We start from the raw sequence: 15,547 nt of genomic DNA, 5'->3' as shown, positions 1-15,547 counted from the left end.
ATAATTCGTTGTGATTGATTATTCATATATTGATATAATCCACTTTCACTTTCGACAATTTAATGTAACTGTAATATGCAAAATATTAATCATATTCATGATTAGTTATTAAAATTCCCTATGGATCATTTGAGTTAATTCATACGGACCCAGAGTCCGAAGCATAAGGCATATACATTACAGGAGATATTTGCTGTATGTGACAAAAAAAATGTTTGGCCTAAAAAATGTGTGACATCGCTTAGAGCACCTTTAACAAATAAAGCATTCAAGGTCATCCTGTAGCGTAAGTTACCATGGCGATGGAACCCGCTAAAAACCAATCCACTTTCTTGAGCCCGAAAAAAAGAGAGTTTGCTCAAAATCACCTCAAACTTACCAGGGGAGCAACTGAAACTGGCTTCATGCAACAGGCCACAGAAACAGTGGGAAACACTAACAACCACCACTCACTGTAACTCTGACGTGCTCCTGAAGAGCTTCATTTGCTGGATCAGGTGTTGGATCAGGGTTGGGTCTGAACTCTGCAGATAGGTACTGTAGATCTCCAGCAACAGTTTTGGGCGCTCCAGATTTAGATTAACGAGATAGACACACGATTTACGTTACCTGCTTCTGTGCATCAAAATGATACATAATATTGAACTATTCATTCGGGCACGCACATTTCATTCTTTCTCCGCAAGAACACAAATCCGTTCTTAGATCTGAGAAACCACACAGGAGAACCCCAACACTGCACATTTAGGATGTCTCTCTTCTCTAACAAACCCACCTGAGATCTTGGAGTCTTTACTAACGAGCTGATGAGTTGAATCAGCTGTGTTTGATTAGAGAGACATCTAAACTGTGCAGTGCTGGTGACACTCCAGGATCAGGGTTGAGAACCACTGAATTATTACAGGAACATCATTGGGGAAAGCACTGTTGAATAACATACAGTAGGGGAACAGGAATGGCATTGTAGACGAAAATGATTGAATATAATTAAATATTGACCAAATTTAAAGGATTTTTTTTAAATGTAAAAATAAAGTAATTTATGTACACCTGTGATTCTGTGCTGAGATTTAGTGTTTACAGAACATTTTACCAGCTAATTTTAGTCCTAAAATGTACATCAAATGATTCATCTTACTGAGTACAAAGACATGTGTGACTATCAGAGAGACAATCTTACCGCAGATTCTCCAGTTTACAGTGAGGATCCTCCAGTACAGCAGAGAGCAGATGAACTGAATCTCCTATTTTATTCCCAGACAGATCCAGTGTTCTCAGGTGTGAGGGGTTTGATCTCAGAGCTGAAGTCAGAGCAGCACAACCTTCATCTGTGACTCCACAATCCCACAACCTGTAGAGAACAACGACACACTCTTTACTCTCTCAGTTCAGATCAACACGTACAAGCCACAATTATACACTATTAAATATGTCTAACGTTTACTTGGAGATTTATCAGTCATAAAAAATAAAGAAATTTAAAAAGTTTCAACACCTGTGCTCCAAAAATACCAGTTTATGTTGTCAGTTTAATAATAGGAGAAACACAGAGGAAAGATAATCTTCTTTTGTTGTTTGTTAATTATTGATCCTGATGTTGTGAAGGCTCAAACAAAACCAACTTTTTCAATGATTTCAGACAGCAAGACAGCATTGATTAAAGTTTATTATGGGGCAAGAACATTTTTCTAATGGTACAGCATTTTTTTTAATAAGTTAACTGCATCTCCTGCTCTGCAACAAACCAATCCGATAATATCTGCACATTAATGTACGCCTCAGACTAACATCATGTAAGACTCCAATACAATGACTAGGTAATTATTCCCTCACAAATAATGCTCTCAGTGAGTAAACTGTGTATATTATGATAGACTACACAATATTGAAATATTATTTTCAAATTAGTTTTTAAATTATTATTATTATTATTATTATTTTAAGTCATTATTGTACCTGGTTCATTAGGCTACTCTTGTAAGAAAGTAACAGTGGCTGGAACAGACTTTAAGTATCACATGCGCTTGAAAAGATGCAATCTAATCCTGTTTACATGAAATAAGCTGCTCCCAATCAGGTTTGAGCTTACAGACCTGTTGCTATGACAGCAACTCCAGGATGAGCTTCGAAGAACCTAACAATCCTGGATCATGTAAAATCGTCAACAGTAAAATCCAGATAACAGTAATCCACGTATGAAGAACGGGCCCCTGTTCTCCAAGTGTTTTGTAGACTGTAAATGATTTTTGTTGTTTTCACAGTATTATTACTGTACTCTCAACAGTTCTCTACTGTATAAGTCGTGTGTAGTGATGATGTTCCTCCAGCAGTGCTCGAAGTGGGCCGGTACGCACCAGCACTTCTATAAATAATAATACGTTTTATTTATATAGCGCCTTTCCAGGGCTCAAGGACGCTTTACAATAAACAAACAACGATAAAATCAATTGACAAAGACAGCAAACAAAACAACAGTAGGTAGATGAGAGTGTAAGGACAATCTATATTTTAAGCTGTAGTGTACCCTCACTTTTTCTTGTGTGCCGGCACTTCTCACATGTTGCTGGTACCAGGGGCGTCACTAGGCCCTTTTTCTACTCAGCCACATGATTTACAAAACCTGCTTCTGTGATTCACAATTATACATAATATTAAACTATTCATTCAGTCATGGTGATGACTATAGAAGTGTGCACTGATAGATCAGTGGTCAGGTAATATGTTTTTTTATTTTTTTTATTACCGGTAAAAGTTAAACAGTGCGGGAGGAGTGAAAATAAGCGTATACATGGTGACATCACTATATGACAAACACTGCCACAATAAATATTATTTAGCTCACACTGACATTTTCTTGAGGTGGCATTTTAATATTTGCTGAACTCTTCCCTCGCCATTGACAGAAATTTCTGTAATTTGAGATAAAACGCTTCCCTGCCATTGATTAAAACACAGATGAAGAAGAAGCAGAAACATGCGATATCATATGTGACTCTGTGCTGGCAAAATGAGTCAGAATGTGTACAGGCTATTACGAGTTACAGGCAAAACAAGTGAAAAATGGTCGAATTTGAGGTTTTCACAAAAATGAGATCATTAAGCCCTCATCAAAATAGCAATGAAACATTTAAAAGTATCTTTATTTGTATGTTTTCTGAGAGGAGTACCTTTCCTCTGCTTGCTTTCCCTCAGCATAAGTTGGTATTGTTTTAAAGCGTAGCATTCCAACTTTGTAAATATTCATAGCGAATTCTCGACGGCATGAGTCTGAACCAATGAAATGTGATTTTCAAACTCATACTGATTTAAACAAAATGATTTTACTCACATTGACATCCGAAGCGTGCCTCAAAGACGCCTCAGACAGCGCGTGATCCCGATATACACTAATACCTACACAGAATTACAGTATTTCAATATATATATTATATTGTTCCTATAAATACTTGGTTTTGACTTGGTGTGTGCCAAATTTGGAATTATTACCAGAGATTTTAAGTGAAAATTTTCTCATTGCGACTCATTTTGCCAGAACGGGTCACGTATGTAAGCAGATGCACATGTAAAATCAAAACTGCCTAATGTTACTTAATGAAATGTGGACGCAGGACGAGGTATAGGACTGTGAAGCTTTGGGGGTGTTGTTGGACTTGATCTACTCCATCTGTGTTTTGATTATCGTTCTGAATCCGATCCAGACGTAGTCTAAATATCTAAAATTTCTAAAATCATAAGCAATTTTTCAGCATACAAGACTTAACATTTTAAGTCATATTGCTTCTCAAGTAAATGTATCTTCAATTAAGAATACAAAAAAGAAGAGAAGACAAAAATACTGAGAAAGAAATAGATTTTCTGCAATGTAGTCCTAAAATGTACATCAAAGCATTTAGTCCAGGGTTCCTCAAATCCGGTTTTGAAGTGCCGCTGTCCTGCAGAGTTTAGCTCCAACCCTAATTAAAGAACAAGCTGAACAAGCTATTCCATGTCTTCAGAGTTACATGAAGATAAGTTTTATCACGGTTTGAGCCAAACTCCGTAGGCCAGCGGCACTCCAGTGCAATAACATGTCTGACTATGATATACTGTAGATGATCTTACCAGAGTTTCTTCAGTTTACAGTCAGGATCCTCCAGTACAACAGAGAGAAGCTTCACACCTGGATCTCGCAGTTTTTTACCAATCATATCAATCTGCCTCAGTTGTGAGGGGTTTGATCTCAGAACTGAAGTCAGAGCAGCACAATCTTTCTCTGTGACACCACAATCACTCAAACTGTAGAGAGATGAAAATCATACTTGGTAAACACTATGAACTGACAACAAAAAGCAATAGAAAATAGAGAAAAAAATAGACAATTTGTAGATGGAGTAAAGAAAACACTGCACTTTGTCACCAATGGATGGCATTGTCTCAAAATTACTCAGGAACCTTGAGGTCATGGTGTCACAGATTACAATAGGAGAGAGAGTGTGAATAAAAGACAAATGGGACATGGTATGGATTCAGGATAACAAACTACTTTATAGTACTAGATCAGTGATAAATCACTCTCTTTGTCTAGCGTAAAATTAAGAAAGTTTAAGACAAATGATTCCCATGACATGAATTTTACAACCATCAACTGATATCTCAACCATGATAGCCTTATTTATATATATATATATATATATATATATATATCAGTGGTGGGCCGTCAGGGCCAGCAAGGCCTTCTCTGCTGGCCTAAACACTATCAGAATCACTGACTTGCACTTTAATATTATTTTTTTATGAATGAGTATTCAATTATTCCCAATAGTCCGTTATCTTAATTTCATAGCTTTTCTCTTGGTTGCGCTGCTTCCAGTAGTGTATATTTATTTTAGCGCTTTTATCCAATCATATTTCAGTCATCATGTGTTGCCAGGGTCATATATATCTGCCTCAAGGCCTTCAGAATCGATAGTGCGGGCGCCTGTAGCTTAAAATGAATGGCAATGAAACTGTTGCTTTAACCAATCAGATAATCAGTCAGATTTAATCAGCCAATCAGATTTCGAGTTGACTGCACCGGGGCCATCTAGCAGGCATACAATAACGTAAGCATTTTCACGCCCTTTGATTGGATGGTCAGAGCGCGTATTATTACTGGTATAGTCAGAGCTAGCTGACCGTATCTAGTAGTGAACTGTGTAAACTAAAATATATAACGTTACCTGTAGATTTAATAGTTTTTCAACCCACAAATTAATGTTTCTTTCCTTCCTCGACCACCAGCAGGTTCAAACCTACCGGAAAAAATCCCTTATTCAGCTTACGCAGAGTCACGGATCTCTATCGATCTGTCCCGGGTAACGTTACGTTAAAAACAGAACTGACTGCAATGTAGCAGGGCGGCTTTTGAAGGCAAAAGTCGCGCTGATCTCATTGATATCGTTCAAAAATCTGTGTGAGAGCTTGTGTCAGCTGTACATATCGTCATGTTTAGCGGTGACTGTCCCTGTGTGCTGTGTGTCCACTGCTTCTGTCGAGCAGACACTCTCAGCGTTAAAGCGAATTAAAACTTATGCCAGAAATACGACGGGACAGACTGGACTTTCAGCACATTAGCCTCGATGGCGATAGAAAAGGTTGTTGGGACTGAAAAGCACAGACAACCAAGTAATTTACGTATTTTTGAGGAAAGAAATTAGGATGGATTTTGTATCAAAAATAATCAGTAGGCTAGTTTTGGAGAGTTTTAATAGTAGTTTTAATAATGCATTTTTGCCCCCGTTTTTGTCCGTGCTGAATAAGATTTTCTTCATATTTTTTCTTGTAAATTTATGATCGAAACACCTTCTTTTTTTCAAACATTAATAGGCCTACTAATGTAACCATTGAAGGATAAGACAAGGGAGGATCAATCGGAACGCAAGAACCACTGAACACTAACACAAAAGCCGAATTCACTCACTCGTTTCTCTACCCGGCCTTTCCCGAACTCACCGCATTAACCCTATAACTGCCGGTGCAAAATAAAAACAGGAATTTCACATAGAGAGTATGTGCGTGCGCTGCTACACTATTAAAAGTTATTAATTCAGGTTGGACATCACTGAATGCCTAGGTGTGAAATGCACGGCCCGCCACTGATATATATATATATATATATATATATATATATATATATATAATATTGTGTGCTTTATTATGTCATATTATACATGCTTTATTATATAAATTATGATGTCATATTTATAGATTTTGACCTTTGCCTTTTTGGTCCAGTCTTTGGCTCTATCCGTTGATGTTGTTTACCTCTATAATAAGAGTTGGGATTTGTTTGTCTGTTTAAAATTTAATACTTAAAGGTAGGGTAGGTCAGAATTGTCTAAAAAAACTTTTATTCAAATTTGTTTAAACTGTCTTTATATACCAATACATAATTAAAATGCAAGTACTCTGAAATAGAGAGTATAAAAAACTGAGTGACTCTAGTGTATTTAATCTTCAATAAACACAGCTCATTAATTCCATTCAGTCCCACCTAAAAACGGGTGCGCGACTGCGCGCACGTGGGCAGAGCCAATAATAGCGGCGGTAGTCATGGCGACGGAGAGTGACAGTCGCGCAAGCCAATCACTTGTTTCGTCCTGAATGGAATTAATGAGCTGTGTTTTTTGAAGATTAAATACACTATAGTCACTCCATTTGTATACTCTCTTTTTCAAAGTACTTACATTTTAATTATGTATTGGTATATAAAGACAGTTTAAGCCAATTTGAAAAAAAGTTCTTTAGACAATTCTTACCTACACAACCTTTAAAATGTTAATGAAAACCTTATCTAAGTAGTCAAGTTTCATTGTCAAATTTCTAACAATAAAGAATGAACTTTTACCGTGGATCAAATCCATATCAATGGTTTAAGTATAATGCATTTGTAACATTAAACTTGTTTGTTTTAAATGAATCCTCATGTTGAAGACATTGGCTGTCAGGTGCTTTAACACAAGTTTGAGTCAGCTTGTATTGTTTCCCAATCACATCTCCCCGTCATTATTCCTATAATCAATAAAATAGCTAAATTCAAAAAAAAAAAAAATCAGAAAAACTATAAAAACAAGTATGCTGCCATATTGCTCCTATTACTGATACAATAAATGTTTGAATGTTTTTTTTAGATTTATGAGCTTTTGATTTTCTTTTGTTTTTACAGTAAAGTGATTGTTTTCACTGATACTTACTGAACTTTAATCACAGGCAGCAGCTTCTGGAGAACCTTCAGTTTTTCAGCTTTACTGTTTTCTCCAACAAATGTATTAATATCAAACCTATCCAGCTTCTTCTCTGATGTCAACAACACAAAAACTACAGCTGACCACTGAGATGAAGAGAGTCTGGCTTCACTTATTGTTCCAGATTTCAGATACTGTTGTATTTCCTCCACTAGTGACTGGTCACCCAGTTCATTCAGACAGTGGAACAGATTGATGGATTTTTCTGGAGAGTCAATGGTCCTGATCTTCTCCTTGATGTACTCAACTGTTTTCTCATTGCTGTCAGACCTTCTTCTTCTCAGTGTCATTAGTCCCTGAAGGAGAATCTGGTGAGACTCCACTGACAAACCCAGAAGGAAGCGCAGGAAAAGGTCCAGATGCCCATTTTTACTCTGTAAAGCTTCATTCACGGCTCTCTCATGGAGCTCGGAAAATGAAACATGTTTAAACATAAGTTGAAACCAGTCCTTATATACAGACAACACACCTGGTTCGGTGACTGGGTCAAATACATTCCTGTTGTTGTTTATGAGGCAGAGGTGCACATATAAAGCTGCTAGATGTTCCTGAACACTCAGATGAACAAAGCAAAAGACTTTCGCCTGATACAAGCCTGACTCCTCTCTGAAGATCTGAGTGCACAATCCTGAGTACACTAATGCTTCTGTCACATCAATGCCACATTCTCTCAGGTCTTCCTCATAGAAGATCACATTGCCTTTCACAAGCTGCTGAAAAGCCACTTTCCCCAGTTTGAGGATCATGTCTTCATCTGTCAGGTTCTTCTCATAGTCCTTCTCATGTTTGATGTTGGACTGAAGGATCAGGAAGTGTGTGTACATTTGAGTGAGAGTCTTGGGAATCTCTCCACTCTCTGCTTCACTCAACATCTTCTCCAGAACAGTGGCTGAGATCCAGCAGAAGACTGGGATGTGGCACATGATGTAGAGGCTCCTTGATGACTTCAGGTGTGAGATGATCCTGTCGGCCAGACTCTGATCACTGATTCTCTTCCTGAAGTATTCCTCCTTCTGTGGCTCATTGAAGCCTCGTACCTCTGTCACTCGATGGACACACTTAGAGGGGACGAGATCGGCTGCTGCTGGTCTAGAGGTGATCCAGATGAGAGCAGAGGGAAGCAGATTCCCCGCAATGAGGTTCGTCAGCAGTACGTCCACTGATTTCTTTGTGTTTACATCTCGTAGAGTCTCATTCCTTTGAAAATGTAAGGGAAGACGACACTCATCCAGACCATCAAAGATGAACAACACTTTATATTTGTCACTACATATTTCCATTTCTTTTGTTTCAGGGAAAAAGACATGAAGAAGTTCTGAAAGACTGAATGTTTTGCCCTTCATCAAATTGATCTCTCTGAAAGGAAGTGGAAATATGAGCTGGACGTCCTGATTCACTTTGCCTTCAGCCCAGTCTAGGATGAACTTCTGCACAGAGACTGTTTTTCCAATCCCAGCGACTCCCTTTGTCAGCACAGTTGTGATGGGTTTGTCTTGTCCAGGTAAAGGTTTAAAGATGTCATTGCATTTGATGGGTGTGTCCTCTGTTGCTGATCTCCTGGATTGTGTCTCAATCTGTCTCACCTCATGCTCATTACTGATCTCTCCACTGTCACCCTCTGTGATGTAGAGCTCTGTGTAGATCTCATTCAGGAGTGTTGGGTTTCCCTGCTTTGCTGTTCCCTCATTCAGACATAAACTTCTTCATCAGCTTTGATCTAAATGTGTTGAGGACTTCATGGCTGCAAAATTAAAATGACATGGTACATGTATTACATAAGTTAATATAGAGATACATATATAGAGTAAAATGTCTTATTTGTTCTCTGTATCGGGACCAAGAACATATCATAATTTATGAAATCTGTTAATTATTAATTTTGATCACAATAAAAAATTCCACCCTTTACCTGACACCAGCATACCTGCTTTCATTAAAGTCCTGTAGTTGATTCATAGATTGGTCATTCTTCTTACAGACGGGGTTTGTTACTGCTGATCTTTGTGGTGGGATTGAACTTAAACATCATGAAGAGAATCAAGAATCAGACACTCTGATATTGGTGATATTTTTTTAACATCACCTGAATAATTCTATCAACAGTTAATAAGTAAATGCACTTATTAATAAATCAACTGTTCAAGGGCACAACTGTAATAATACTGAAAACAAAAACTATACAAAAAAAGTTTTTCAAGACAAACTTTGTGTTAGCTTGAGAAAGCTTGTTATATATTGTACATATTAAATTAAAATAATACATTATTTATTGATTGCTTATAATTTAACATCATGCCAGTTATCAGAGCTATTTTAATGGTGAGAATAAAAGTAGCAAAATATAAAAAGATAAATAAACAATAAAAACTACAATAACGTAAAAAAGTTTTTTTAACTAAATTGACAAAACCCTTTAACAAAACCTTGTGCCTATTTGGCAATATGTGCAGATGATATGGTCCCAGTGATTATCTGAGTAGGAACAATGTTTTCTACCAACAACATGATTCATTTAATAAAGTTTAATTGTATTACATTGATTGCTGGTCATTTTTGGAGGAGGATATGATGGGTTTGAGGTTATAATATATAGGGCATTATTTGAGCTCTGAATATAAGCACCTGCTCATTATTTATTCAACAAAGCCCAGGTACCGATAAAAAGGACTGCAGTCCATTTAAAATGCCCACAAAAGCAGGGTGTTTAAAATAATATAAGCATCTCATTCAATAAAATGCTATATCTGAGTCCAAGCCAAAAAATTGGAACACTTTGTAGATATGTCTCTCTTGCATCAAGTGAAGACAACAGTGTCTAGTATGAATATCATAAATGCAAAATACAAAAACACCATAATATTAAAATGACAATCATGTATTTAAAAAATGTTTATACCTGAGATCAGTCTGTGATTTGTCCTTCTTAAAATCTATTAGACGACCCATAGACCCGTCACTCCTCAAAGACACACAGCTGGGCTCTGATCTCTCCTGCTGAACTGAACTATAACAGAACAACGAAATGTAAACAAAACGTTTTAATGAAAAGCACTTGAGGAGGGTTTAGACATTGTTTTCAAGAAATTTTCTTTTAATGTATTTTTTAAAACAAAATAGAATGTCACAGTTTTTTCTTCAGGAGACATTTTGTATAAAAGGTTATTTAATGTGTTTATTTATAGTAGGCTACCTGCATCCTTTAGAAAAATCTTCTTCTCTGGATGTTTGTCTGTCATCCATGATAAAGCTGAACAGTTGAAACAGTCTGATCTCCACTGACTCTGGATGGAAATGACAAACAAACAAACAAACAAACACAAAACTAATGTAGGCTACTTAAACATTGTTAAACATCTTTATAATTGACCTGATCAGATCGTGCGAGTTGGAGAAATAAATAGCCTAGAGATCTTTTGAAAAATCATCATATGCACGATACACAAAATAAACCTCGTTAATTTCCTTTCAGAGAAAATATTAATGTGGAAGTCACCTGTAAAGGTCTCGAATACGCGAACAGTAGCTAACTTTGTCAAACTGTATCTACAGCCAACCGATTCACAAACTCCTCCATCTGTTCCATCAAATAGGTTAGCTACACACACACACAAAAAAAAGTTTTATTTAACATCTAACGTTAATAATATTTTGTATAGGAAGGAATCGACTATCTGATTAAAATGGCGAAACATCAGCTTTCTTTTACTTTCGCTATTATCTGTGACGAAAGGAGCACGTGATTAAACTGCTGAAGTCGCTATAATGTTGCCAGTGTTTAATGGTTGTTGCCCTTATTGGCAGATTACGTGAGTTTAATCATCAGTCAGGTAAAGGTTTACAGTTAATAACTCCAGTCTTGTGTGCTGATAAACTCTAAACAAACATATTACACGGATTAATACATTTGTAGGAGCCATCGCAGATTATTCATACCCGTTTCCGCCAGTAGAGGGCGGTGTGCGCTGTGTAGTGAAAGAGTAGTATGACTCGGACTGAGTATGGGGAGGCTGCAGACCTGGAGCCGGTAGATATACGACCCAAACAGTTTGGGGAGGCTGCAGACCTGGAGCCGGTAGATATACGACCCAAACAGTTTTACGCCCCTGGCAGTTTTACGCCCCTGTTGTTCCTGATGCGTCCAGTAGGGGGAGACTGTACAGCGACACGAATTGAGGTATGTTTTAATCTTTTTTTAAATTAATTTATTTATTTATTTTGTATTGCAAATGAAAGGATACAGACATTAACAGTGAGAAGAGAGAAAAAAAACAAGGGGGGTATACGGACATCAAAAGAGATTGAATTAGGATACACAAATCAATATTACATTTTGTCAATAAAAAATGAAAGGTTCTTTACAACAGACTCAAGGATATTATTTGTTTTAGAAACCTTTGAGTTTAAAGGTTTTGACATTGGATGGTTCTGTCTTTATGCATATGAAACTTGCCCAGAATTTACCAAAAAGTTCAGGACGATCTGGCTTAAATTTATCTTACCACGTATGTAGGACACTGTTTTGTAGCTGTATGACGACCAATAGAGAATAGTACAGCAGATATTAAATCGAGGATCCATATGATTACTAGGTACTGTAAGTCTAATGGTCTAAATATGGTTAATATCTAAATGTAGTTATAAATTCACAACAACATATTTCACTTAGTCTCCATATAAAAACATACGGTGAATAGGCCTATAACTGCAGTAGGTCATATCATTACTTGTCATAACACGTAGTTGATCCAACTATGTGTATTTTTAATTTTTCAATTCACAAAAACAAAAGTCTTCTGTAGGCTGAGTGAAGAGTGAAAACCGACTGAATATCTGCATCTATTTTTCTATTTTAATCCGTGCAGATCTACACTGTAGCGTTTATATTTAAATGAACAAAAAAACACAAAACTGTCAAGTCTATGGACGGGTTATTAATGTGTTAGCGTCGATTTAATGATGTTATTTCGCAGTATATCCCCCTACTGGACGCATCAGGAACAACAGGGGCGTAAAACTGCCAGGGGCGTAAAACTGTTTGGGTCCCATATCTACCGGCTCCAGGTCTGCAGCCTCCCCATATAGCTCGGACTCGGAGACTCGGAGCCTGCAGCTACAGTCCCCCACACAGAGTCCCGCATTCTCAGACCCCTCGTTTTCCGAGACAGCTCCTCCTATCAAATTGGATCGGATAAACGTGAAGAACTTAAGCCGAAACGTGAGTAGCCTATCTTCAATTTTATTTAGCGAATACTCATTCGATTTCTTTTTTAATCAAACTACTTTATAGCTCATCGATACACCAACATATGAATAGCCCATTTAATATTTGTAAAGATAGTTTGTAACAAAATGTGAGCCGTTAATGTATGTTTTTTCGCCTTCCCCCCGAAAATATTTTGATAGCTAACGTTTGCCTTTAACCTTGGACTTTTTGTAGACAAGCCATTGTAAACATTTATTAAAATTAGTTGACATTAAAGTAGACCAATTAAATACATTAAGTGTGTTAATATCAAAGAATATCATCATTAATTATTTAATCAGATTTACCGTTTTACCTTTTTTTTATCAGACCTTTTTTCCTAAAACTATAAATTGTATGAATTAATGCCGGAGTAATTATTTTACTTTATATAATTTATGTAGAATGACAGAGCGATTGCAAAAATAAAGAAAAAAGAAGGAATATTCGCCTACCAGAAAGTAATTATTTTACCTTATGCATTTACATTACATTTTACATTTATTAATTTAGCAGACGCTTTTATCCAAAGCGACTTAATGAGGAGTTTTTTTTAATGCAATTGAAGACGAAAAGTAACAATTCTTTCTTCTTTTTTTTTCTTTGCTTTGTCCTGTTTAGCTACAGCAAGATGATGTTTAGGTGATCGTTAAATAAAGTACAGAATTGTTTATTATTGGTGTTTTGTCTATTCTTATTTGAGTTTTGCTTCGCATTAAAAATATCAAAAAAACAGGTTTTGTAATGTTAGCGTGGAATGTTAATTAAACCATTATAGGTTGAACTGAAAGACAAATTGGAATTTGAATAAAAAAAACATTGTAGCAATATAATATCACATAATATTTTTCAGAAGATAGTTCAATCTGTAGGCTAATTGTATCCCTTCCATCAGTAATTTTCTTTCAATTACACCCACGCTCAAAAAATAACTACTGGGTAATTTGTTAGTCAGAGAACAAATTATTTTTTATTTTTTGGCACGGATAACTTTAAATAAAACGAGACCGTACTATCTGAGAACGCGGGACTCTGTGTGCGGGTGTTATACTATTTCCCGAACAGCAGGAGGCGCTGTCTCGAAAAACGAGGGGTCTGAGAATGCGGGACTCTGGCTGCGGGACTGTAGCTGCAGGCTCTGAGTCTGCAGCTTCATAATATTGTAGTGAAAGCGGGTGTTCGAGACAGGCGTGCAGATCAGGTCAGTAATAAAACATGTAAGCGTTCATCAGCCTATTCTTCCACATCTCACTTAAATAGAATCGTATTTAATAGGCTACTCTAAACCACTTCTACATTCCTCCTCCTCTTCACATCCACTAAATAAACTTAACTAGCCTACTTAACTAAATAAACTCCACTATGGACCTCACAATATTGACCATGAGGCTCCTTGTTTAGCTCCAGTCTTCTACTATACACACATTTTGTTGTGTATAGTTTAAAATAGGACCTACGTGTTACCACAAACTCTGTTTGCAATACATTTAAATACCTTTTTATATTTCTTCAACAAATAAAATAAAACTGGCACTGGTGTTTGTTCTGACTAAAAGCAAATTGTTCTCCCACCACATCCTATTCATTATAATCTTATTTCTATAGGTTTCTTGAAGGAAAACACAATTCATTATCTCAAAGTATTCTAAACCTATCGTCTGTCCATGTATTTAACAAACCTATTCTCAAACACTCCATACAGTAACTCCATGAACTCAGAGGATAGAGATCGAAACGAACCAAGTGTGTAAAATTAAGTGTATTTTAATCATCATACTTTTTATGTTCAACTGATGCTTTATTCATACATACTTTCTTTTGAAATTGTCTTTAGCCAAAACCATTTTTTGTTTGTTTGTTTAAAAAAGCATTGTGTGCCGTGTTTGGTTTCTTCCTATTTCTGATTACTACAATGGACAGCATGCATCTGTATCCCACTCTTAACCCGAATTAGTTGACTTTACTAGAAAATTGCAAAGAAACCTGTTGCCTTAAACCATTTAAGTTTCTACACAAGGTGAAACTAAAGAGATCAAGCATAACACATTAAGTGGATGCAGACAAATCAAGTTTACATTTAGTCTTTACTTAAAATCATTAGTTTACTTTTTTTGGAGTGTACGTTGTATGAATTAACTATTTCATATGTTATATTTATATAATTTCTTATACTACTGTATATAATTTGAGATTTATTGTAATAAATGCATTCTGTCACATAAATTGGAAGAAAATTAAACCATTCATTTCAATGTTCCAATGTTTTTTTGACCCAACAAAAACGGGTAACACTTCAATGTAATAAACTTGTCAACCAAAAGACAAGAAAAAATAAGCATTGAAACTGCTTGCAAGTCCAAACAGAATGCACATAGCTTTTAGCACGGTTTGTCCATCATAACTTCTTCCTCAATGATGCTAGGTTGAGACGGAGAGAAGACGAGAGCACAATACCTTCATGCTCAATGAGGAGGATTATAATGTCCAGATGGCAGAATGAGTCATCGTCATCAGAGTCCCAACATAAGAGCACAATCATGTGCAACGAGTCACACAATCAACGAGTTGTGTAAATCGTGGAACAGACCACATTCTGCTCGCGTGTCCAACCTCCCTGTTTTAAATTATAGTAACATCCTGGGGGTGCGAGAGAGTACGGTTATGGGATGATGCCTCGGGTGGAACAGCTGCTTGCCACCTATTTATCCCCCGAATCCGCACCATCCCTGAAAACCCCGGTGCTGCCCACTAAACCCTGTAGGGATACATCATCTTTAGTGGGCAGGGCTTATATAGTCTGCACACTATGCAGGACTTCAACCGTACCAGGCCGACCTTCTAAAGGGTATTGATGAGGGCGAGGGTCCAACTCCTAAAGACATTGCAGAGTTGAGAAAGTTGAGTTGAGTTGAGTTGAGTTGCTGCACACTTGTCTCCCCGAGTCACCAAGGAAACGGCCCGTGCCACCGGCCGTTCCATGGCGGCGATGGTGGTCTCGGAGAGACACTCATGGTTAAATTTATCGTGCATCAAGGAGAAAGAC

General features: G+C 36.9%; 1 protein-coding gene across 1 annotated transcript in view; it reads right to left on the bottom strand.

Annotated features, from left to right (window-relative positions):
• LOC306992653 (NACHT, LRR and PYD domains-containing protein 3-like) overlaps window positions 1-10,502 on the bottom strand; it is a gene marked incomplete at its 5' end in the record, with an annotated part of 82,170 nt that extends 71,668 nt beyond the window's left edge. The window contains 7 exon segments of the mRNA XM_079601785.1: window positions 1,181-1,351; window positions 4,102-4,275; window positions 7,212-8,957; window positions 8,959-9,003; window positions 9,172-9,279; window positions 10,159-10,266; window positions 10,453-10,502. Coding sequence (XP_079457911.1) covers window positions 1,181-1,351; window positions 4,102-4,275; window positions 7,212-8,957; window positions 8,959-9,003; window positions 9,172-9,279; window positions 10,159-10,266; window positions 10,453-10,502 — 2,402 coding nt within the window.
• Window positions 10,503-15,547: the final 5,045 nt, after the last annotated feature.

This window comes from Phoxinus phoxinus (genome assembly GCF_949152265.1).
Source record: "Phoxinus phoxinus genome assembly, chromosome: 24".
NCBI classification, from domain to species: domain Eukaryota; kingdom Metazoa; phylum Chordata; class Actinopteri; order Cypriniformes; family Leuciscidae; genus Phoxinus; species Phoxinus phoxinus.
Note: the sequence above shows the minus strand (reverse complement) of the source record. Positions and strands in the feature narration are given on the sequence as shown.